The sequence below is a fragment of the Megalops cyprinoides genome, chromosome 3 (assembly GCF_013368585.1).
Source record: "Megalops cyprinoides isolate fMegCyp1 chromosome 3, fMegCyp1.pri, whole genome shotgun sequence".
NCBI classification, from domain to species: Eukaryota; Metazoa; Chordata; class Actinopteri; order Elopiformes; family Megalopidae; genus Megalops; species Megalops cyprinoides.
This window is the reverse complement of record NC_050585.1, coordinates 26,756,400-26,781,383: the sequence shown is the minus strand read 5'-3', so window position 1 is coordinate 26,781,383 and position 24,984 is coordinate 26,756,400. Positions and strand designations below refer to the sequence as shown.

Here is a 24,984-nt window from a genome sequence, read left to right as displayed (position 1 = left end):
GTACTTAATTACAGTTATGAGCAAAAGTCTACAATTCTTTATGGTTTGAACTTACAGCCTATTGAGAACAGACATACAATTTGATTTCTTCTCTTCCTACTATATTGTGCTGTGAGGTAAACATTTCCTAATTTAAATTATTGAAATTTGTATCATAAGACCTTAAACTGGCTTTTTCCATATCACTAGTAGCTAAGAGCACAAGTCTACACCTGCAGGAAAAGGAATACATGTACTCTACACTTTGTGTTACAACATTTAATGTGAATAGAGAGTATTTATTCAGCTGTCTTCAACAACACACTGGTCTGTCGGGGAAATCTACAGGAAAATAATTAAATACTTAAGCATAGGAGTAATGGGTTTCTGTGAATGGTAAGCCAATAAGAGCAATACTGTATGCTGAGTAAGAGGAGTTAAGCACTCCTTTGAGCTACATATGTTTTGGTGAAGCAGGGCATGTCTGCTGAGCAAGTAGAAGTTCTGCACAGATGCTGTTAAGCAACAAAATGAGCAGATAGCTCTTTTTGCTTCCCTAAAGGTTTGTCAAGTAATTTAAGCCAAAATGTCTCATAATTCTACAAGACAGTAGTTATTCCAAATACACAAACCCAAGGAGTGGCCAGTAGGTTGCATGTCCAACCAAACACATTCCTTGGTATATTTTCAATTATAATCTTGGGATCATGTATTGATATTTTCAGAGTACAATCAAAGATACTTTTTAGGAGGAAGCTAAGGAACCAGCTCAGTTCGGTGATCTTGCCATTCACTGCTCACGCCAGATGAAGAGTACACTATGTGGCATTCAAAAAATCCCAATCTATGAATTGCTCAAGTAGAAAGAGGAAGGTTTTGCAGTAAAATGGACATTATGATATATCTGAATTCAGATGCAAGTCATAAAAGCATTTCCTAACATTATAATCAAAATGACAACATTAAGATATATACCATTTGATTGGAGGTATTTTTGAAACACTAAAAGCTAGCAGCACAACCAGCAGTTATCCCTTAGAATAATGCCCTTCAGTATAAGTTCCACAGAATCCTACTATAAAATGACCAGTTTTTGTAAGGGATACATTTTCTAGACTTTTTTTAAATTTATGATTTATGACATTACCTTTTAAAGATATACTGTATATATCTGTATATCATACATAATATATAATTTTAAATACTGTTTTATATTCCATTTTCATATCGGAGGTTTATCAACATAGTGATCAATATAAATGTGTTTCCATAAACATTTTGGTAGCTAACATTAAAATAGACAAAATAATTATTATACAACTAGTCTCACATATAATTAATTATCATTGCCTTTAACATTTAATACACCTTCCTTGACCTTTAATTCCTTTTGTTATGCTGATTAAATTAAATAAAGTACATACATGTATAGAAGTCAAGGAGCTTGCACTGTTTATGGAATTCCCCCTGTTGACCTCTGTCTGCATAATAAGTTGTATCTTCCACACAGTGGCTTGGTCATGTTCTCCTTTTCAACAAACCATTTCAAAAGCAAATCAATGCCATTAACTTCTGAAAATCAATGTTCTGACAAACTAATAGACTAAATTCGAAATACTCTTAGCCTCCATTCAGAATGTTTCCCACTCATACCCAAATACATGCTGTACTGTATATTCACTAAAGCCAAAAAAGTTTTTTTTAATCCAAAAACATGTCACACATATAAACACCTGATGTTTTTCTTTAAAATTTATCCTATTTTAAAACCGCAATGGAATAATGTACTGGGGACACGTTATGCCACATTATGCCTGAATGGTAAATGTATAGTTGTATCGGTGCGCATGCACATGCACAATGTCATGCTTTTCAAATTTCTCTCAGAAAAATTCTGAATGTCTTTATAGCTGGAATATCATGTATTTATGTATTAAGCAAAGATTACTTCATTTTGTCTGACGTACAACATAAATACCACGATAACTACTCTGATACATGAGACTCAGATATACCCCCACACTTAACTGTGAAAATGCTTGTCAACATCAGCACTGTACCATAAAAACGTAAGTCATAATTATAATATAATGAAGTGAACATAATAATAAACAATGTATTTCTTTAAACAGGAATCTCCATATCCCACTAGAATTTTATTAAATCATACAAAAAGTACAAATAAAAAAAACAATCGCACTGTATGAAAAACAGAAAGCGCCTTACATATGCATGCACGATAAATCTGCAAAGCACTGAAAGAAAATTGTATTGTCCCTTACAGAGTACATCTCTGACATTATCAAATATTGTACCGCTTTGTAGCAGCACTGCCCTCTCCTGACCTCTCTGGTTAGTCACACGGTAAAAGAAAAATATTTCACTGGTGCACTTTGCTCTGTACTTTAATAAGCATCACAGAAACTACTGGGAGTGAAAAGTGGCATCATCCACACAGTCTAAAAAAATTCTCTCTGTTCCATAAAGCACTAATGAAAATCATAGATCTTTGCATGGGAACCTTATGAACTACATGCAATCATGTAGCTATTCAAGTGTTCTCAAATACAGCGCAGACACAGATCTTACAATATAATATGTTTTGAGCCAAAAATAAGCTGTCCTGTGGATAGGAGGCAGGGTGCTGCTGTCAGAAATGATGGACAGACATTTCTTACACTTCCATGAACAATCAATTAAGTGCCCAGTAGTCTTCTCAAGCAATATGCACATATAACTCTTTGACTAATATATCTGAAGAAATCAGTTATATATCAATCTCAATTTTCATTTCCAATATTTCCTTTAATTGTCTTGGTTAGACAACCCTACGAAAACCCTTCTATGCTGTCCTTTAACGTAAGGCAACCCTTCCCTTAGAAGTTCCCCAAGTGACATTTAAGGGGGGAAATTTCAAGAAACATGTCACCACTGATTTCAGGCATCTCCATTTGCAAAGCTGGTGTTGTCAAGATTAGTTAAGGCTACAACCCGCCCCCTGAAAAAAAAAAAACATTCTGGTAGACAATGGCAAGTGCTTTATCAGGCTGGCTGGTGTATCATGTACTCAATAACGGAAAGAGCCAATTCCTTCAGCTGTTAAGTGTGAATTCCTTTCTCTATCCCAAAGCCAAGCTCAGAAAAGGGTATTCTTGTGTTTGGGTGATGAGCCTGGGACCTGGCTCAGCACCTATCCCTTTACCAAAGAACAAGAAGAGTGAAAGCTCAGCGGAGACAGACCTTATGGCTTTAATAAGAGGGGGTGTCAGACAGGTCCCCCTCTACTGGGTTGCTCGAGCTTTGAGTTGAGCGCTCCTGGCATGGTCTAGTTTGGCCTGAATGTCGACGGGCTTCTCGAAGAAGTGGACGATAACTGGCTCATTGAGGAGGGATGCCAGGATCTGCTCAAAGGCGAAAGACCACTCCACCTCCTGCGGGGCAGGCGTAGCGTCTGGGGCAGCGGGGGGGCTGGGGCTGTCACCGGAGTTGCTGGGGGCTGTGGGGGTCTCCTTGCCTGCAGAAGTCTGCTCCAAGGGAGCGCTGGGTGGGCTGCTCGGCTCCTGAAGCCTGCGGCCCACTTCCTCCATCCTCAGGAGGAGACTGGTGACGCGCGCCACAGCTCGGTAGAGAGACTCCTCCTCTGGGTCACCGTGGAACAGGTTGTACAGGGTTTTTGAAAACTGGATGAACTGATGCTGAAAACGAAGAGAAGAGCTTTAAAAATTCTAAACGAATGAGAAGAAAGGCTCACTGACGTGATTTGCATAATAAATGAAAACGGTAAGCTCTACAAGGCCCTTGTGTAACTTACACCTTCAATCAATCTAGGATGTTTTGTTCAAACGTTATGTGCACACAAATTCCATTTGCTGAAAATCTCTGTTATTCATGAATTTAGTCAAACCAAGTGGCCCAGAAAGGTAATATTAAGGAGTAACCGTAACCATGCAGCTGGGTCAAGGATTCAAGCAGAAAGATCCACTGAGTCTCTGCAGTGTCTTTACCTGGTTTATTCTGGGTAGATCCTTAATACTCTCCTCTTTTTTCAGCAATTCATCCTGCCATTGCTTCAGGTATGCCTGCAGATCCACCTTCCCTCGGCCTGACACACACACACAAAAAAGATGGGTCTCTGGGTGCAAAGCACAGATTTACCAGCCTGAAAACATCAGGTCAGCAAATTCGCTTGATAGCTGGGAAAGGCACTGACTGGCACTGAGATCTGTTGTGTATGCTCTATACCTGAGAAATAACATTACTTAATAAACCCTGTGTGGGTTGCAAATTTACTTTTTGCCTTATCGCTGAAACAAAATGATAGATTTTGTAGCTGTGCTATCTGATACAGATAGCTATGTATATGCCTTCCTTATCAGAAGGCCCGAGGGAAAATTATGCCCCAAACAGAACTAAGGTCCATAGAATGAAAAGCACTTAGTCCTTAGTGGACCCAGAAAAGCACTAATAGCAGTGTGTTTTAAGGTCTAATAAATCCTGTCTATGGCTGCACCAGACTTGGAATGGTATTCCCAATGCCCATGACATAAAATGATGTACAATGCTATATTCAGTCATACAACATGAGAATATATGCCTGACCTTGACAGGAAGAAAGAGACAGAAAGACAGAGCACAGAAAGCCATTTCTTTACATCTTTAACCAGCAAAGCATTACCTCTTTCTGGACTTTTCCGAATGACCCCATCTTCAGGGACATCGGGCGAGGACACTACAACGGGCAAATCGCACGAAATGAACTGCTTATCATGCACAGGAGGCAAGCAACTGAAACACACAGATGACTTACACAACAGTAATATAGGGTAACCATTTCAGCTGGCACATGAAAAGACATTTAGTAAACGCATTCTGAACTACATTGGGAAAACTTTCCAGAGGTATTTGGAAAACCTTAGACAAGTAGAAGAAAAGGAAATGAGAAACCACAAATAAAGAGAAGGGAAGCTAATGGGATGAGAATACAAGAAAGGCAAGCTGACCAGCCAGTCGACTGAAGTGGGAGAGGTCATCGCTCAGTGGGCTAAAGTGGGACAGTCTGTGACCCTTTGAAAGGACAGGGCTCCCTGTCTCTACCTCTGTGAAAGCTGGAAGACACAGCGGTTAGTACAGCTGCAGCCGAAAGCAAAGTTAGTGTGACAGAAGGAAAGTGAGAGAATTATGTGAGATCATCAAATCAGTCAACCATCTAAAATCAAGTCAGAGGGACACCGGATGCCACAGGCTAGAAAACCCAACATGACAACCATTTTCCATTCTGACGGAGCTTTCAAATCCACCGCAGCAAAAGCAATGTAGGCTGAGGAGGTAAACAGTCATTAAATTTACCTGGTGGTAGGTGGAGCTTAAAGAGGAACTTCAGCTTCTCTGTAAAAGACCCACTGAATAAAATATCTACGAGGAGAAACAAACAGGGTAAAGTTGACGCTGGTGAAACAGAGGCTTCAGGACGGTATTTGGCTTATGTTAAATGATCACACAATATCAGTGGCAGCTGTGGATAAGTGTGGGGTCCTCACCCAGACCACAGCAGAACTCCTTGAAGTTGACCAAGCCGTCCTGGTTTTCATCCAGCAGGCGGAAGGCCCAGAGGGAGAGGGCATCATGGCTGACACAGTGGGCCCAGGGGGCCAGGAGGGAGAAGAGGGTGCGGAATTGCTGGTGGCCCAGCTGGTACTGCTCCAGGTATGGCAAGCTAGGGTCATGGTGCAGGAGCACTGGGCTGTTGATCATCCAATAGCAGCTGAGGAAATGCTGCCTCTGCAACAACACCATGCAAGCAACCCCAGACAGGTTTAATGTAGAAGCCAGTTTAGGTGTCCACCTTGTGGTTATCTTCAGAAACACTTCAGTGACAAATTCATATGTTTTAATGGCATTTTCCAGATGTAAACTATCATGGCATCATGGTTGTGTTCCGTTTGTGACAGTAATCACCAATATTCCAAAGGTAAATGGAGTTTTTCTACATTGTTCTAATATCTGTGTGCACTGATAAACATAAATATTGCAACTGATCTATTCCACATCACTAAGAGCTAAGTTACATGGAAACATTTACCTCTTGAGAAGTAGCAGTAGAGTGTAGTAAGCCAGCAACTGAACTCTGCTGTGTAATGTTTGTGAAACAACCAAACATCTCAAAAACCAGCTTGTCAGCCAGCTTGTTCACTGGCTAGCTAGCACCATTTATGAAATGTTAAGAACGTTAATTTAGCAATAGCATCACAACAATCTTGGTGCCACTTCCATTGGCAGTTTCATGTAATCAATACAACTTGGTAAATTCAGTCTCTCCTCCTACTTTATGTAGCTAAGCAGAATTCAGCCAATTATGAATCCATTTTATAAAAGCAAAATGGCACTCAAACCCTTGGTTCATCATGAACATTGGTATGGCTAGGGGTATATTTAAATAAAGGAGAGAAAGAAAACAACTTGTTCATTCATGTTATATTTTTGGTTTCTTATCAGCATTATTTTTTTGGGAAATATAATTTTGTGATAATTTTGTATTTTTAACTCCATTTTGCGAAACCTATCGTATGAGTTGAATGTATCATTATGCCTAATCAACCCATACAAAAAAAAAAATGGTGTACAGGTGTGTGCTGAATGATGTGAAGTAGCAGTACCGTTAAGTATGCAAACATTAAAAACAACAACCAGAACAGCATGAAATTTACAAGCATTTCCTGTACAGCTGTATCAGTTGGCATGTAAATTTGGGGCAGCTGAAAGGGATCTGAGGTCAGCTAAACTCAAGGAAAATTAACTTATACACAAATAACCATTTTGAATAGCTCCAGGACATCATGATCCATAGCAAGGTACAGTTGAATGTGGGCAGTGAGAAGACAACATTATACACCAGACTGTAATGTTCATTATGACCACATAATAAATGATATACTCAATGTCTCTTTGTTACTCAAAAGCCAAATGAGCAGAATCATGACATAATATAATCACCATGGCCCATCACATCCCATTGTCTTATTATTCATATTCATTCTCAAAAGATTTCTGACAGTGTGATTATGTCACTTCATTACAAGTATGAATCATAGACAGATTGTATTCTCACCTTGAATAGCGCATACAGGTCATCCAGATGGGCAGCACTGAATTTCATTTCCTGAGAGACAACTCTTAACTGAAAAACACAAGTCAATGCACCTATTGATACTGCAAATTTATTTCTCGCTCTGCATTCAAAATGTATGCCCGGGTCTAGGCAAGGGCGTAGGATATTACATACCAGCCTAATGTAAAACACAAAAGGGACTGCAGTATGCCTCTCCCTCAAGGTGACTTACAACATTCTGTTTGGTCGTATCTTCTAGAGTCTGGATCACATACAGCTTGTTTCTTCTTCGCATGCTCTCCACTTCCTCTGACCGAATGTCCCCGTATTTCTGCAGGGAGGAAAAAATGTGTGGTGAGCAGCAGGTGTAAAGTTACAGCCTTGTCATCAGAAGCTACTGGTGCATCGTTCAAGACTTCTGCTGCAGTACTGCAGGGCAAACGGGAGGCCGGGCGAACCGAGACACCGCGGATGTGGTACCTCATAGGCTTCCCGTATGAGGTCGATGATGTCCACCTTTGGGTGTGACGTCTTGTCGTTGTTCCCCATGGAGGCCTGCTGCACCGTGGGGGGGAGGGGGCTGTCTTTGTTGGTGACGCTGTCAAAAAACCTGGGGGAAGGGGTGTAACGAACATACAGCTAAGACTGTGAACAGCAAATGAGGGGTCATATCAGAACAGAAGTCAACAGGAGTCCATGAACAGCACGAGGGAAATCCTGCAGGAAAATGGTGCAGGAAAAATAAGTGATGACACACATCTGTCAACTGGGGTTATTCAATGCAACCCAAGTTTAATGGCACTTCCGTTAATTACCTAGATTCGACAAGCAGTTATTTACAAAAATAGTTCTACTCTGAGGTGTGACTGGAGTGATAAAGTGAGCGAGACAGGAAATTGCCTTGGTGATATCAAAATTTCCAACACGTACTTCATATGACTCATAGTTTGGTAAGTTCAGGTGCTTAAGGGGTTCTCTGCCAGTGAAGATTTTTGAGAGAGAGAGAAAAAACCTTTCCTGTGTGCCCTCACAGGATTATCACACAGGACAGCTTCGGCATGACGCCTCCAAGTCCTTGCAGAGATGAAATTTCTAGGCCACTTCATGCAAGTAGGAGTCTAATTTCTAATAAAAAAACCCCATTATATACTACCTTGTGCTAAACCTTTTTTAAACTGAATTGCAGTTTATTAAATCATGTATATGTTGATTTATAGTGATTACTTCATTAAGCCTAGCTTTTCCAGACCAGGTTTGATCCCAGCTGTGTCATCAGCCGACCATGACCGCAAGTCTACAAAGTTGGAACAAACTAGCTTCATTCCTTAGGGGATAGGGGAGGGTATGTCAGCAGGAGCTGCTCATCTCGCTGTTTTCCACCACCTTGTGACTCATCAGGTGCCTTCTTGCTCATATGATGTCAGTGAAGCGGCACCCATGCTCCAATGCCCACTGCAATGTACTGGGTGACTTGCGATGTCTAAAAACAGGGACACCTGGTGACTAAGTGCATCTACAGATTCGTTCCGCATTCGTTACGCCCTGCACTTCTACATGAGCGCAGTGGTCATCGCAGCGAAAGACGACAGCGTCTGATTGGTGATTCCAAAAGCGGAAAATGAAAAAGGCTCACTTGTTGAGGATGGTGACTGCCTCTGCGTCGTCACGGCAACTGAGCAAGTGCTCCATGTTGTAGTCGAGTACGGCCAGGCCAAGCTGCAGGATGGCCTTGATCCCATCATAGAAGAAGCAGTCGACCACGTTGACAGCACTCTCGATGGGCAGAACACTGATGAACAGGGTCAGGAACCAAGAGAGAGACACCGACGAGAAGAAAGTCATGTCTGTCATGTGCTCCGTCAGCTGGGACAGCTGATCTCGGATCAGCTCCTCAAACACCGCCTGGTCCACCAGGGCACCTGGGATACACATTACATAACATACATAACATAACTGACGTTTAGCAGACCCTCTTATCTAGTGCGACTTACATAGGTTACATTTTTACATGTTATCCATTTATACAGCTGAATATTTACTGAGGCAATTCTGGGTTAAGCACCTTGCCCAAGGGTAGAGCAGCAGTGTCCCAGCAGAGAACCAGCAACCTTTTGGTCACAAGCCCTGCTCCTTACCACTGTGCTATACTGCTGCTCTATACTGCTATATTGACACACACATATATACACAATCACATGCAGACCAGCATATTCAATTACAGTACCAATGTCAAGGGTAAAGGTCGGATATTTTAGCACCTGTGGAAAGCAAAACAAAACGGAAGACTCACCAATGATCCGGCGGTTGAAGTAATCGGGCAGCATCCTCTCACACACCGCCACCAGCAGCCAGAAGGCCTCCTCCTCATTGGCATACAGCAGGAGGACGGAGGTAAGGATGTTCATGGCCTTCGGGGAGCAGACGACAAGAGGAGGGACATCAGAGTGTGTCTGGCAAGGCTCGGCCTTGGTGGAGTGGCCCGAAGCGATGCCTACCTGGCAGTAGCCTATCTTGGGGTTTCTGTAGGCGTAGGCGGTGAGGACCCGGCGCAGGGCGGAGATGCCCGTGTCGCTCTGGAAGGCGGGGTGCTCTGGCAGGGAGCGATGCAGGTCCCTCTCGATCTCATCAGTGGCCAGGGTGCTCGTGCCCAGGGACTTCTCCACCAGCTCTGAGTAGTAGCCCGGGTGTGTGGCCATGTCATTCACTGCACCTGCCAGAGGGAAAAGCAAACAAAGTGTTAAAATCACATTCATACAGCGACCCCTCATAACAACTTCGTACCATAATAGGTCCTGACCACCAAGGTCATTAAATATCCCACAGCACATATGGTAAAGAGTCAAGGGTTCCCCACTGTTCTGGCTAAATTCCCAGTCAGGCCACCTGACCATCCCTCTATTTAATGGGCCAAATCCTGATGGCATATTGTGTAGATAAAAAAATCTATGATATAGATTAAATATTTTGCCTATGTTTCAATCTCCACATTACAAACATATCTGCCAGCTTTCTAGATAATATGAGAGGGTCATGACAAAGTCCATCTCAATTTCACTGAATGACCTAGATTTCACAAGGTTTATCTTCCATTTCCCTCTTTACAAGCAATTCACATTTCAAATAGCTAAATTTTCTGTATATCTACTAAGCTGAGGTGAAAGGTTTCACCAATCACATCAGAAGGGCTACATTTCTGTATGTCTATTCCAAGTATGGTGACAGTTCAAAATTGATCAAAATTCAATCGATTGATCAAAACATTAGGCAATCAATAAAAGCATAAAGAGGTGACAAATTCTTATATATTTCTCCATTCAATGTTTTAAGACATGGTTATAATTCCACAGAACATATTTATTTAAGGATGTGTTCCAGATAAATGACTCATCACCCAATTAATTTAATGGCCAGTGACTCAGAGTTTTTTTTACTGAATTAGAGCACAGCATTGTGGCTATTTATCACTGAAAATAACATTATTGCAGACAAATACAAGATTACATGGTGAAACCTGGGATGCACATCAACTGTTGCTATGTCCTATAATAGATTAAACATATCTTGCAGCTTGTCTCTGAGCTTAGAAGGAGACTGATGGATTTATTTATAAACTGCAGCTGTGTATCAACTTTTTCCCAAAACCCTTTGTCCAACAAGTAAACGTATTTTATTATTAAAAAATACTTCCTAATGTATTCAATTTTGGCAAACAAAACCGGTTCACTTGGGTGGTTTGTTCTTTATTCCAGACAACCACACTGTGAAATTGGCAGATGTACTGAAAATCTACTTTGGAAGGATGATAAAGAGTGGCTTTTCAGATTTGAAGCAGCTCTTTGCAATGTCACACATTACAACTGGGCCCTGGAAATGGAATTATTAATAATTTGATGTCTGCACCCAATTAATACATTTCTCATGGCACTGCAATAAAACAGTGCAAAGGCACATCTTTTGTGCACAGTCAATATATGCAGGGTGTGCTAGAAGGAAAAACATCCTGATTCCTCATGCCATGGGAAAAAAATGCTTCCACTGGGCATACATTGCCCACAGTATTACACCAGAATGTGAGTCAGCAGAGAGCGGAAGAGATCAGGGCAGATACGCCACTAGTCGGATTCGGGAATGCACACCTGAGAATAGCAGCCACAGCTCCCCTCTTAAGGCCTCTGGGACTCCGCGCACGATCAGGTCTCGCGTCTTCTTGGTGCGGAACATGCTCATGCCACGGCCGTACTCGGCAAAGTGGATGTTCCACGACTGCTCCTTCATCTTCTCCTTCAGCTGCACACCGTCACAGAAAGCACACGGACCCACAGTGAAGGAGTAGGCCAAAACACTCCTCAAAGACATGAATGAAAAAAGCAATACACTCTGTGCAGCAGGCAGACATTAAGCATCCTGTTTATAAGCCGGAAAAAAGATGGTACAATGACCAGACATGACATGCAAGTATGTGAACAGTATTCTGGGACAGAAAATGGCAATCAAGCCAAAGGTACTAATCTTCATCCTGCTTTTCAAAGCATTTTCAATTAATAGGTGTAATGGGAGCAGACTGGCACAAATGCAAGGCACAGTAGTGTTTTTATAATTCCTAAAATCAGGTGATTGAGAAAAAAATACATGATACTCATGAAGGGCATTACAGGATTAACACAGTGTAACAATCTTACGGTTCAAGCATGATTTGTATTCTCTAACACTGGGAAAGTGCTTTGCCCTTGTAACTGTTGTGTGGAATACACCCTGGTTGTAAGTTACCAAAGGCTGCACAAATCTTGCTAAGAGGCACCCTTTTGTTCTTTACCACTGTCCCACCTGGGTGCACTTTATGGGCATATTCCAAGTGACTCTCAGTTTTGCTTTATGTCAATACAAGTGCTGCAATACACGTGTTCAGGAAAGCTCAGGTATCTCCAATGGCTGTCAACACCCATCAAAGTAGCAGCTGCTGGACAAGTAAACTTCCCAGAGTCCTCAGTACCACTGACTGCACTCACATACTGCTGCGTGCATCATTGCTTCATTGTGTCATTTATTTAGTGCCACTTATGCCCTGTGGACTAGCACTAGCAGAGTCAGAATACCAAAATCTTTTCTGACAACCTTTTTTGATAACCACATTTACAACTTGCTGTAAGCTGTAAGTACATTTCCCCAATAGGGCCCTGAGGGTTTTCTAAAAGAGAAACCAGGCAGGTTGAAAAACACCTCATTATTTTATACGTTTAAATCAGCATCCTGAAAATGTTTTTTCCATTGAAAAGCAGGCAGTCCATTTCAGATGATGCCAATGTTTTATGAATAAATTCCAGTCTACTGCTCCCATCAAAACTAACACAATGTGCTCATTAATCCTTCCAGTAATTTGGAGGAGCATCCAAGGTTTTGAAATAGTGCTGCTTTCAAGCTAAAGCCAGCTATGACACATACTCAAATCGTCCTGTACAAAAACCCTGTGAACACATTATACAAGCATGTTTCTCTTTTTAGACATCTGAAAACACTCATATAGCCTCGTTCTGCACTGTCTGTGCCTGTAGCCGTTTTGTTACCATTTTAGGGTCGAGGTTTTCTGCGTCCTGGGGGTGGAAGACTGTCATGAGTGCCTCCGTGCTGACGGCCTTGCTGGTGCTTTTTTGTCCCACCATCAGGGTCACTTCCTCTGGGTTGTCCTCGAAGTGCTCGATGAGCGCGTGGCACACCTCTCCGGAGACCTTTGGCGGGGGGGAGGGGGGTTTGGGGGGCATGTGGTCCCAAACAAAATCCCATTAGCTCTGAGTCGGGATCAACATTTCTGGAGTCTGGAGCACTGATACGGTCTAGGAAAAAGCTCCAGTCAATGATCACATCCTTCCTGAAAAGGTGGGGTGGAACAATCCCATTCTATGTATGGATAGATATGTAGCCCGACAAACAGCTAGCTACACTCATGCTTTAAAAATAATGATCCGACTCCATTAGCATGACCAAGATGTATTTGGAATGTAAGCATATTTTAAGAGTACTTATATAATTTTAATACTCTGTGTGTTTGTGTGTGTGTGTGTGTGTGTGTGTGTGTGTGTGTATGTGTGTTTGAGTGTGTGTGCGCGTGTGTCTGTGTGTTCTGGCCAATTATTGAAAATGGAATGTTCACAGTGTAGCCAGAAGTAGGAGCTGTTGTTTACGTAAAGCATCAAATACTTATTCTAATTCGATTAGGTTCTAGGTAATTAGATTAGATCCTAATCAGATTTCTGATTGTGTCTCTTGAAGTTATCTAATCCAGGATCGTAAATCAGCAGAACCCTCTTTATTCTGAAACAACTCTAAATGACTCTAAATAAACACAATGGACAGAATGGGCTCCACGTAGTGACAGATGCTGAAACACACATTACGCAAGAAATTACGATGGATCTACTAACATCCCTATGGACATGACATCTATGCTATATAAACTGGAATCACAAATCTTGACTGACATCTGGAACCCACTCCTGCTCTTGTTGCCAGGAGCCATACATATCCATTGATACACCTCCAATGAGTGGGCTGCTCGATAACTGAGCCAAACTTCAAATTATTCCATTGTCATATATCAGCAGTCCAACCCACTGGAACTGACCTTAAGAACCTGCAACAGTGTACACTTATACTTAATGGAACACTTGGAAAGGAGGATCATTATTAACTGTAACATGAAATCTGCTCAAAAATGCCTGTTAAGCTATTCTTGGTAGTCTCATTTTCATAAGAGCTACAGGGAATGACTGTTCTCAGAAAAAAAGCTTTACATTTTCAAAGTGGTGAAAAAGCGCAGCATTAGTGAGATTTTCTGCAGTCCACCGGACTCTCATAAACAGTCTCTGCTTCTGAGAGTGAGGAGACATGATTGTGGGGAGGAATGTGTAACCTCAGTGACAGGGTTAGAAAAGGGCTACCTCTCCTGACGCTACGTGCTGGGGGCTGGCCATCACCCCGCACCTCCTGCGGATCCCACTGGCCAGACGCTCGTAATCCCGGACCTCCGAGAAGCGCAGCGCCCTCTTCCCTCGGACACACACCGTTACCGCTCTGCTGCTGCTGTCCGGCTTCTCCACGCCGACCACCTGAGGAGATATGGCACGTTATCATCTCCCGAACACACCTGCTCATCCCATATACCAGTCTTTGAACTGGATGCTGAAGGATGCCAGTCTATTGTGACATGACACATACACACATTGTGTCTTTTTAAATGGCACAAAAGGGATTTTACACTGTTTCAGGTTGAATGTACCAGGAATTAATTCATTTTTATTTGTTTATCTCAATTATATATATTATCTATAATATCTCATTATCTGAGCCACTAACAGGCAGGTGGCAAGTACCCCGTAGTTCATGAAACCCACCCTACCACAGCAGATCAAAAAGCATTTATTCATTAATTTATTATGCCAATTTTGGTGTGCACTTGGTGCATCCAACTGTATACTTTCCCTCTGGTTTGTTTTTGAAATGCTTAATGACATTTTCTATAAAGTTTTTTTTTTTTTTACTTTTTCATTTTTGCTCAGAACCTTTTTCTTTTCAACTTTCTCATGTTTTTGAAGTCAAGCCGTTGCCTTAAGGAATTGTCCTCACTAGCTAAGAGGTTGTTGAATGAGCTAAATAAATACAAGTAAAATCGGCCTTTGATAAACTGGACCAAAACAATTCCCAAACAAACTGAGTTTCAGTTTCAGTGTGGCGGGGGTGGCCCGGCTCCTTGCCTCTCGAATGGGGATGATGACGTAGCACTGGCTCCCGTCCTGGCTGGCGAAGCACAGGTAGTTCTCGGAGACGCAGATCTTGCCCAGCGTGTTGAAGTGGCTGAAGGGCACCCACAGGAAGCTCTCGTACACCTCCAGGAGGTTCTCCTCCCGTGGAAGCCGGAAGAAGGCTCTGAACTGCTCGTTACGCGCCCGCGTCTCAAGGCCCCTGAGATGGGGTGTAGGTTGGGATGTGGGAGGGCAGGGGCAGACAAGAAAAGGGGGGAGGGCGATTTTCAAAGGTCAGGTTCAACACATGCATCTAACCTGTGCATCTCCTCCGTGGCTATATACACATATTACCCTTCAATGACAACAATGGCAAGAGAAGACTGTTCATAATTAGCTTCAGCGTTGGATTGCTGTGGTGATGAACAATGGCAACATGTTGATAGCTTGATTGACAGGGTTTAAGTGCTCTTTGATGTGATGGTGAAAACAGCTTCCCGCTGGCTGTGTCAGAGACGGGGAGTTGTACGGTGCCCAGTGGGGACCATCCCAGCTGACTCTGAGCCAGGCTGCAGGAAGAGCCCTTACCTCTTTGTGATCTGCAGTGGATCGCTGAGGGCTGGGTCTCCCTGGAAGGTCTCCTTGTCAAACAGCCTCTTAATGGCATAGTCCGCCAGCTGCTCCATGAGCAGGAAGGTCTCGTGGAGGTGCAGGAACATGGAGAAGTAGTGGTCCTCGCCGCGGGCTGCCACATGGATGCTCTCAGCCAGGATCACGCTGGACGTCTTCTCTAGCTTCCAGATCTCGTCCCACGAAATGATGAATTTCACTGAGAGGGCACACTGTTATCGTCAACAACTGCACACTGAATTCTCTGGCGCCTACTGACGGAAATGTTTTTCTTCAATTGTATTATGAAAGCAGCTCGCCCAAGCCCAGCAAAACTACTGAATGTACAAGCCCTAATGACCACTCAACTCATTCTCCCTATCAATGACTCTTAATCCATTCATGGTCAAAACACTGAAGACATCATAGCCAGACAGATAATGTGCATTTAACAGAGCTTCCGTTTATGCAAGAGCATTTCCTCTGTGAAAACCTTCTGAGATAAAACACTCAAAGGAGGTGGAGAAATCTCATTGACCGGTAGCTGTCACAGACCATGGGGGGTTTGTAGGGGGCAGCAGAAGACACACTGAGCTGTCTCTGCTCACCTTCAGCCCCCAGCAGGTAGGAGTAGAAGCTGAGGAAGTTGGTGCTCAGGTAGAGCCAGCCCTGGCAGGGCACGCGGCCTCTCCAGTAGCTGCAAGAGTAGTAGGTCACCAACTTCTCTTTCTCGGGGAGGCCGAACCACTTCTCGAACCTCAGCAGCGCCTCGCGGAACTTCTCCGGGTCGTCCTCCAGCACCAGAGAGACCTTCCCCTCCTCGGCAATCAGGCCCTGCGAAGACACGGGAGAAGAGCATGGAAGTGAGACATGAGCCATATGAATGTCACTCTTAAAATTACCCATGTTTGTTTTATTACGGTATCCTGCTTTACAGGATGGATGTTCTTAAACAGAATAAACACAATACCTTTATCATGTACATGTAAATCTCTCTTAAGACTCATCTCTTAGACTTCTTCAGTGTGACTTTAAATTGTAATTAATTTAAATTACATACTTTTAATGTTCAACCAGATAATTACATATAATGACAATGCGACCCTTATTTATGCGATATGAGTATTTTTAAAGATGGAATTTGAAACAACTTTAGCTGCACTATAGCTGCAGTCATACAAATACGATAAATTTGTGTCAGTCTGTATTGACTATTCATTGTAACTGGACAATGTGAGCATTAGTGATGAGGCTTAATATTTCCTTCAGAAATATATGGCCTGAAGATTTCTTACCGTTTACTTTCATAGATACTTGAATGCCTCCTATTTGACAAAGCATATAACAACGACCTAGTTTTATTGTTTCTCATCACTTTTCACAAAGGAGAGCCTACAAAGTATGGATTAAATAACACCCAATTACATGATGTCTTTTCTTTTCCTGCCTTAAAGTTTGCATGAATCCAGCTCTCTTGCAGTTATTACCTACACAGGTCTAGTTTCATACAATGTTGAGGGAAAAAACAGAAGATTACTCAAAAATCCCCTCTTGGGAGTTGTAAAATATTTGAATATTAAATTAATCCATATGCACATCCCTAGCAAGCATGCTCCCGAAGGACGAAAGTGGTAAAGAGTGTTGAAAGGTGTTTCATTAGTGTTGTATGTTGGGTATAGTCCATAGACAGAACGTACTCGGATCTTGCCCTGGACAAAGCTTGTGATGTCCTCGCTGGAGTCGAAGACAGACAGAGTTCTCATTATGTTCTGCTGCAGCCAATCCCAGTGCTGGCTGATCTCCTCCTTTGTGGCACCTAAGGTAAGATCAAGTAAAAATAAGGCACCACAAACTGGGGAAGAGTTTGACATCTGATGTGTAATCTGGAGTGGGAACATGGAATTGTGGTTAGGAAGCTCAAATTGCCAGGCTGGAGGACAACCATCACTGTACTCTTTGAGCAAGGCACTCAACCTCAGTTCCCTCAGTGTGTACCCAGCCATATAAAGAAAAAATATGTAAGGTGTCTGCTATGTAAACTGCTCTGAATGAGAGTGTCTGCAGAACAAATAAATAGAGAAATGCAACATTTAATACACATCACTAACGCTGGGGGAAAGACCATGCAGTCAATGTCCTTGATTAATTTTTTCCGGAGGTCTCTGCTCTTTATTGCAGCATTAGTCAGCAGAATATGGCATTTCTGAACACCAAAAGAGATCAAAGCTTTACAACACTCTCAGCATTTATTGATCTCAGTACACACTTGAAGTAGAGCCAAAGACCCGGGGAAGTAAACAATCTGATATGACACAATTCAATTTGACAGTAGAATTGCATGGCTGAACAACAATATTACACTGGCACTGGCTAAATACGAAGACTGAATCTACAGTGATTTAAAAAGCCTCAAACCAAATGCAGCAGTTCAGCGTGACTCATATCAGAGCTGATAGGTTTTTGAGTTTGATTTCCATAAGTAAGTCTGGCAGTCTTAATGCTCTATTAACTAAAAATACTCACCCAAGGGGCAGTACAGGTAAACATAAACAGGATTATTTAATAGCAAGCAGAGACTTGATATTTTTTCCCCCAACTGTACATATTTCATATCCCATACGTGCATCTGCTAGCTGAGCAGCTCTTTTGCCACTGCAACACATTCTCAGTTCATAAGAGGCTATTAGAGCAGAGATTTCTCTCTCTCACCGCATGCTATTGACCAGTAGACCTGGGAGTCTGGCGTCTGGTGCAGGATGCGGAAGGGGGCCACTTTGGCGGTGGAGTCCAGCACAGTGTCCAGCGTCCCCACCAGGAGGCCTGTCTCCCGGCAGAAGATAGACAAAAACAGTCCAGCTGAAACATTATCACGCATCGCAGACGGAACAGCTACAGGGCTGCACATCTAGGACAGGGGGGAGGGTCTGGCTGGAAAACAGGATTTCATTCGCACCTCAGGTACAATGTTTGAATTCTCCCAGGGGGGACCCGCCATCCCATTTCGGGCCTTCTGAAAGCCTTAGCGGCTGCCATCCATTTTTCAAAGATGCACCTGCGCCCATGATCCTGAATTCAGACAACCAATTCACATTTGGACGAGGTGCATGGCTACCCTGCTTACATGTTTGAGTAGTCCACCAGTAGCTGCAGCAAGTCGTGTCCAATTACCCATCTGTGAACTGCCCTTCATGAATTATTATAAAGGTCAGAACTATAGAACTTGGCTTTCTGATTCCCTGCTGACTGTGAGTGAATGTCTGTTTTAACGTAATAGTGCACACCACTGAATCTGTATAAAGAATATCTCCTGCCAAGTGAAAGCACCTTTATTTTTACTACTTCACTGTACTTCACAAAACTCATTATGAGTGACATTTCAAACTGCAACCTGCAGATGCCTGTAAATTACTAGTAGCTGGCAACAACATACCTGATGCAGACTTCACAAAAAACAAGGGAGAGATACAACACAAAAGGACAATCATGGGCAGACATTTAACTATGTATCTCATCAACCGGATCTACTCAGGTCATAACTGTACACAGAGAGGCACTCTTTAAGTGAACTTAAAATAAAGAAAAACAACACCTCCAGTGGCCTATTGTGATTTGGATGCTGGTATCAATCCAAATATTACTCTCAAGCTTCAAAGGGCTTCTGAACAGGCACTTCAGAAGAGCATGTTTCTAGCCTCATTAATGACATTGGTGGTGATGACACCATGATCGTAGCCCACTTCACGTCATGACCCGTTAATTAGTAGTAATTACAGCCCCTGCACTCAGCATGACAGGAATACTGCTCAAAACTACCACTTCTCTGAGTCACTCCTCGGTCATTACCCTAAATACAACCAACCGCTGCTAATTGTCAGGGAAAAATAGAACTGCACAGATGGCCACCAGTGAGACGGCCTTGCAAATCTACATCCTACTGCTAAAGTGATCAAATTCAGATTTAATGAAGCACTTGGTATGACTCAGCCTGGGGGCTCAACCTATGATCTTCTGGTATCAATTCCAGCATTGTGACCACAAAGCCACCTAGGTGGTTTACATCAAAGCACAACTAATCAGACACATGACTATGGATATGTACATACACTACTGTGAATGCTGTAGCCTCCATTCAATCTCCAATCCATCATTTTATATTCAGTTAAGCTATATTCCTGTTTGATGGAGCAGCAGCTGGGTCAATTACAATACTTCACAGCACAAGCATATTCATCCTCCATAATTTATGATTCAGCAACAGCAGAATTAGGCTATACCTGTGTATATGAATTGCAAAAAACGACAAATGTGAGGGTTGATCCTCTTTTTACAATATGTCAGTATTATATTATCAAGTGATATTCTGAGCAGCAGGAAGCAAACAGCTACAGAAACCAGGGCAATGTTCTCTCATTTAAAAAGAGCTCTCTGTGCTTGGATATAGGATATACCCTTTGTCTTAAAACACAGATTTTCCACCACATTAAGAACGATAATAGCCTTAGAAATGACAGGTCATCGTCAAATGCAGTTTCTCCCTGAGCTGTCTCACATGGGATTACAAGGATACTCACTGCATTCTGCTTAATCAGATGGATTACAAGAACAAATCTGACACAAGAGAGGAGGTTTTATATCTAAACACTGCAAAGAGCCACATGCGATCCCAGCGCAGGTTTGACTTTAAATCCCACCTTTTCTAAAGCCAGGATTATTCACCATTGTGAATAATGGATCATTAATTGTTCAGCCTGAATTGCAGATTATACTTCAGCAGAAATCAATCCTGTTATGACACAATGCAGATGATTTAGAGTGAAAAAATTCAGAAGTCAAATTCTGACAAATTAAAAAAAAATCTATTGGTTTAATATATTTGACCATTTTCCATTAGCTTGAATCATTTGAAAAGTTCCTTTCTTTGTTAATTATGACTACACATCCTCATACTCAAATCATTAAGACACTCAAATTATTAAGACGCACATTCAACAATGGACTGTTTGATTTTACCTCCACTTACCTCCACTCCGTTGAAAAATGATATAGACTGTGAAAAGTTTAGGTTCATACTCCCTCCCCCTCCCCTATCCCCCAGTCATAGAGATGTCAGCATGTTAGCTCGTTTGGGGGCACAGCTGTGTCTAGGCTATGTTTCATTAAACCATAGGCCACCCAGCTCCTCACCCAACATTTATTTTTTGGGCCATCAAAACAAGGCTTTCAGCTAAGATGGATGGAAGAAAACTGACAGTCATCATTATACCTGCTGATTGATTCTTCTGAAGCAGCACTTGGTTCAGTGTTTTTTTTTTATTGGTAATGCTCAAAAGGTCAGTGCCAGGACCACATAGTAAATGTCCTCTAAACTTCGGTCAGTATCCTTCTAACTGATTAGTCTCAAAGACTGACAGTCTCTCAAAGACTGAAGTTTTGCATCATCTGCAAGAGACCACTGACTTTATTTATGTACATATTTATTTGTTTATTGTAAATGCAGTCGTAAGGCACATGATGTTGGGAAATAATGCTAGTATCAGTGATGATGTCAGTGCTGTGATAGTGCAACTTCAAAAACAGGGTTGATCGAAGATGCGTTCAGAGTGCATCGTTCCCCTCCCGGTCTGATCTTGTTTTTTTTTTTTTTTGGAACTCTTTTTTGATTCCAGAAACAAAACAACATGTACAGTGTCACAGAAATAATTACCACACACAAAGCCTTTGTAATTAAGCGCATTACTCCAACCAAATCAAACTGTAAGAATCAAATTTCTTGATTCCTTCACAGGCTCACATACAACTACTTTGTTGACCTCTACTGTGCCCGCGTCATCACTAACGGTTACAGCAAATGTGTTTTTTTCTGCTCTGTGCACACATTTTTGATGCACTGTGAATAAATAGGCTACCGACGCATGTAATGTAACACATATTCGGAGCACACAGGATGCAACAAGAACAGCGAAACGATTATAGCTGACAAAACATGCACACGACCGACGTATGTTGTAATAAAATACCTGTTGGACACAGCTAAATTAACATTTATAAATCAGTGAAAAAGGTAAACTGCTGTGAAGGCATGGGAATTTTGATGAGAATACAAACGAAAAAAAACAAACTTACCAAGACTAGTGTTACTGTAATGCTTGGGACAATTCTACACTATACAGAATAGATGGGTGCCCATCGGGAGTATAAACAACGTAACCGAAGGAATATGTACACTGAACCACCGTTTAATACGGTAGAGTAACCGATATTGCTAGCTTCCGTCCCCTACCTGTCAAGCCACCTCCTCCCTCTCCATACCCTCGCCTCCTTTGCAAAACGAAATAATCATTTGATGTTTCCGTCACCCATAACTTCAATGCATTCTTCAAGAGCACTTCCTCCGGTTTCAGCCACATATTTCAATTCAGATATCTTCGATTCCAACGTCACGATGTTCATCGCGGAAGCCACCTACACCCATGAAATGTTTCTGTTTGCAAGCAAGTGAATTCTTTCCCACGTCGACAGAAAGCTTGCCAAAGTCAATGACGTGGGCAATTCTGGGATAGTAGTTCTATAAACTGTTTTAGTGCCATTTGTAACACAAGCGCCATCTACAGAAAACACCTCATTTCCCATACTCCTTCACGTTCCCTGAAGCGCTGTGTTTTTTGTCAGTAAGGCTGATTCAGAAGTAATTGAAGACCGTTAGCAATTATAGAAATTTATAAGTTCATTATAACGATATTCGAAGACATTTCTTCTTGAGCAGGGCGATTGTTACTGTCATATAAACTGTTTTAATTGATTTATTAACACAGATATTATTAACACACTACAAATGATTTTCAGAAGGTGTTTCACTTTAGTTGTCCATTAGAAAAGTGAGAAAATTCGAATGGGAGGTTAAACTCATTTACTCTACGATTTTGTCTCAATGAGCACGTTGAAATAGTTCATTGCGACAGCACGAACAGTTACCCGTTGTGCATGGGCAGAACTATAAGCATCCCTGACATGAAACAATGTGTTGAGCAAAGGCAGACAGGCTACGTGGAATACATGTTTGGATCGTTGTGGAAGATTATTTATTGTTCGAAATTACCAATATGGAAGTCGCGATTTAGATTTTATCACATTTCTACTGTTGTGGTCATGTACATGCAGCAACTGGCGTAGTTGATACAACACATTTACACTTGGCATAGCAGAGTGTAGATTGTATTAAATAAATGAGAAAACCACTTCACCAAAGGTATTATAGGCCTATAGTGTGCACTAATTGTACAAAATCTACAAAAATGGATGACAGAGATCAAGATAAATTTTTCTGTCAAAATTTTTGTTAAAACAAAACACCTTTTATTTTTATTAACAAAACAATGCTTCAAACTAGATCTGTTTCAGGAAAGTGAATGTCAGCTTCAAAGAGACAGTAGGCAGTGAGACAGAAGTGTTGGATTGAAAAGTTTTGGAAGAGAAAAAAGAAAGAGAGACATAGAAAGAGTGTTAATTTTGTGTGTGTGTGTGTGTGTGAGAGAGAGAGAGAGCGATAGATAGATAGAGAGAGATAGATAGATAGATAGATAGATAGATAGATAGATAGATAGATATATAGATAGATAGATAGAGAGAGAGAGAGAGAGAAATTGTGCCACAACACTCAGGATAGTTACTGGTTCCCAGCTTGGCTTCCAAATGTTGCCACTATAAAGGCAAAACACAACAATAATAACAGAGATATTAACAGTAACAACAATAATTAATGCAGTATATAGTATGAAAAAGGTATTTCCACAACAAGTCTTATCATAGAAACGAATGAATGTCTACACACTGTTGCAAGCTCCCAAACTTGAGAGCACAACACTGGCACAAGACAGGCAAAAGTTGAATCATGAATGCAAACTTAAAATATATTCATTAACAAAAACTACTTTTAATTGCAAAAAAATTAAAGTGGTGATGTAGGCAGGGCAATCAGAGCCTTAGAGAATATGATGCAGCTGCTTTGAGTGGCTGTGGGTGTAAGGTGGGGTGCTGCAGCCCAGCGAGATGGTGAGGGAAGCCGGGGGTCAAAGTCTCACAGAAAGGACAGCCACATCCAGTCATTTGGTTGATACAGTGCAGCCTCAGGGTGAGAAATGTTAACAGGTTGCTATACAAACGACATTAAATTCAATGGAGGATACAATTCAACATTTCAGTAATTTCAGTAAAATTTCCATGCCCTACATCCTATTCAGTTAGGGAAAGACACAAGACAAATCATTTTAAATTTTAATTGTAAACTGTAGGGACGTAACAATATATCGAATTTCGCAATATCGCGATAAAAAATGTCTCGATACCGTCGTGGGACTGTGATGAAATCTACAAGGTTATTTCATTAATATAGCTGCGTTATACTATCTCTCCTTGTCGAAAACTGTATTGTTTTTGTTTTGCAACTGTACCAGGCAGGGGCGATTCTAGGATCAGACCTTTAGGGGGGCTTAGCCCCTAATGGGAATGTGATATGTATACAGTGCCTTGCAAAAGTGTTCAACCCCCCTGCTAAATCACTCATTTCACTGGATAACAATTAATACATTCATATTTTTCTATATAGGCTATGATATTTTAATTTACAACAATAATACTTTCAATGTATTACTAGTAAGTAACATAAGTTTTACACCACAAAATATTTTTCTTGCTCTTTCTGCTGACTCCATCCTGCTCTCTCCTTTTCTCCCTCTCTATCCTCCTCTCTCCCTCTTTGTGCTGTCAACCAAAAGGCAAACACTGAACTGAAACTACAGTAGCCTAATTTAGCCCACTAACTAGAAATTTCTGATATAGCCAGCTACAGTGTCCGCTTAGCGGATGAAGTGGATAACGTCACATTCGTACGTGCGTATGTGGTAACGGTGACTATAAACTACGTCGTACTCATTTATTTAAATTAAATTGAACGTTTCCATCTATTGTAAAATTTGACATTGACAATGGTAGATCACGCGAAGTACGTGGGAGACTTGACGTTTGGAACTCTGATCTCGCTGTGGTGGTCGCCGTTGCTTCATGTCCGTAACTGGGTGAGCATTTTTTTCGGTCGATGACACTGACAGTACCCGGCTCCAGCGTTTCCTCTCTTTGACAGATGGTGTCCGGTAGCCCTCCTCTCAAGGCCAAAAAACATGAGACTGTGTAATCTTGTCCGGTCGATGTCTGAACTGTTGTATAAAAGGACCGCAGCATCTTGATATGACACTCAGCATTTAATGATTCAAAATCATGTTTCTCGTCGTTTTCGACTACTCAGTCTCTTAAAATCCCGATTGCCCATGTTGTTGATTTCTTTGTGTTGTCCACGTGTTTCCCTTCCTCTGTTTTAGCCTATTCATTTAATCTTTACTGATGGTTTATGCCTTTTGTTGTATTTTTCCACTTGTTCCCTAATTTTTCTTTTGACAGGCGCACCTCCTTTTTTGGACTGTCCAGTACGTTGGTTTTCATCCAACTCTCAAAGTCTCCATTCTTGCCAAAAAGGTTAAATGTTATTTCTGAGAAATTCTCCATTTG

General features: G+C 41.7%; 1 protein-coding gene across 2 annotated transcripts; it reads right to left on the bottom strand.

Moving 5' to 3' along the window:
• Positions 1–1,333: 1,333 nt before the first annotated feature.
• Positions 1,334–21,918, bottom strand: tbc1d8b (TBC1 domain family member 8B). Of its 2 annotated transcripts, XM_036523966.1 has the most exons (21): positions 21,707–21,918; positions 18,136–18,246; positions 17,124–17,242; positions 16,035–16,260; positions 15,406–15,646; positions 14,830–15,037; positions 14,017–14,184; positions 12,646–12,807; positions 11,221–11,371; positions 9,580–9,794; positions 9,375–9,492; positions 8,718–9,003; positions 7,565–7,694; positions 7,317–7,415; positions 7,085–7,153; positions 5,517–5,757; positions 5,326–5,391; positions 4,980–5,084; positions 4,655–4,708; positions 3,984–4,081; positions 1,334–3,674 (listed from the first exon to the last, which is right to left on the bottom strand). In XM_036523966.1, the coding sequence occupies exons 1-21, from the start codon at positions 21,831–21,833 to the stop codon at positions 3,261–3,263; spliced, it is 3,408 nt and encodes a 1,135-aa protein (XP_036379859.1). In that variant the 5' UTR covers positions 21,834–21,918; the 3' UTR covers positions 1,334–3,260. The 2 variants fall into 2 exon arrangements, with proteins under 2 accessions (XP_036379859.1, XP_036379860.1); XM_036523967.1 differs by lacking the exon at positions 4,980–5,084.
• Positions 21,919–24,984: the final 3,066 nt, after the last annotated feature.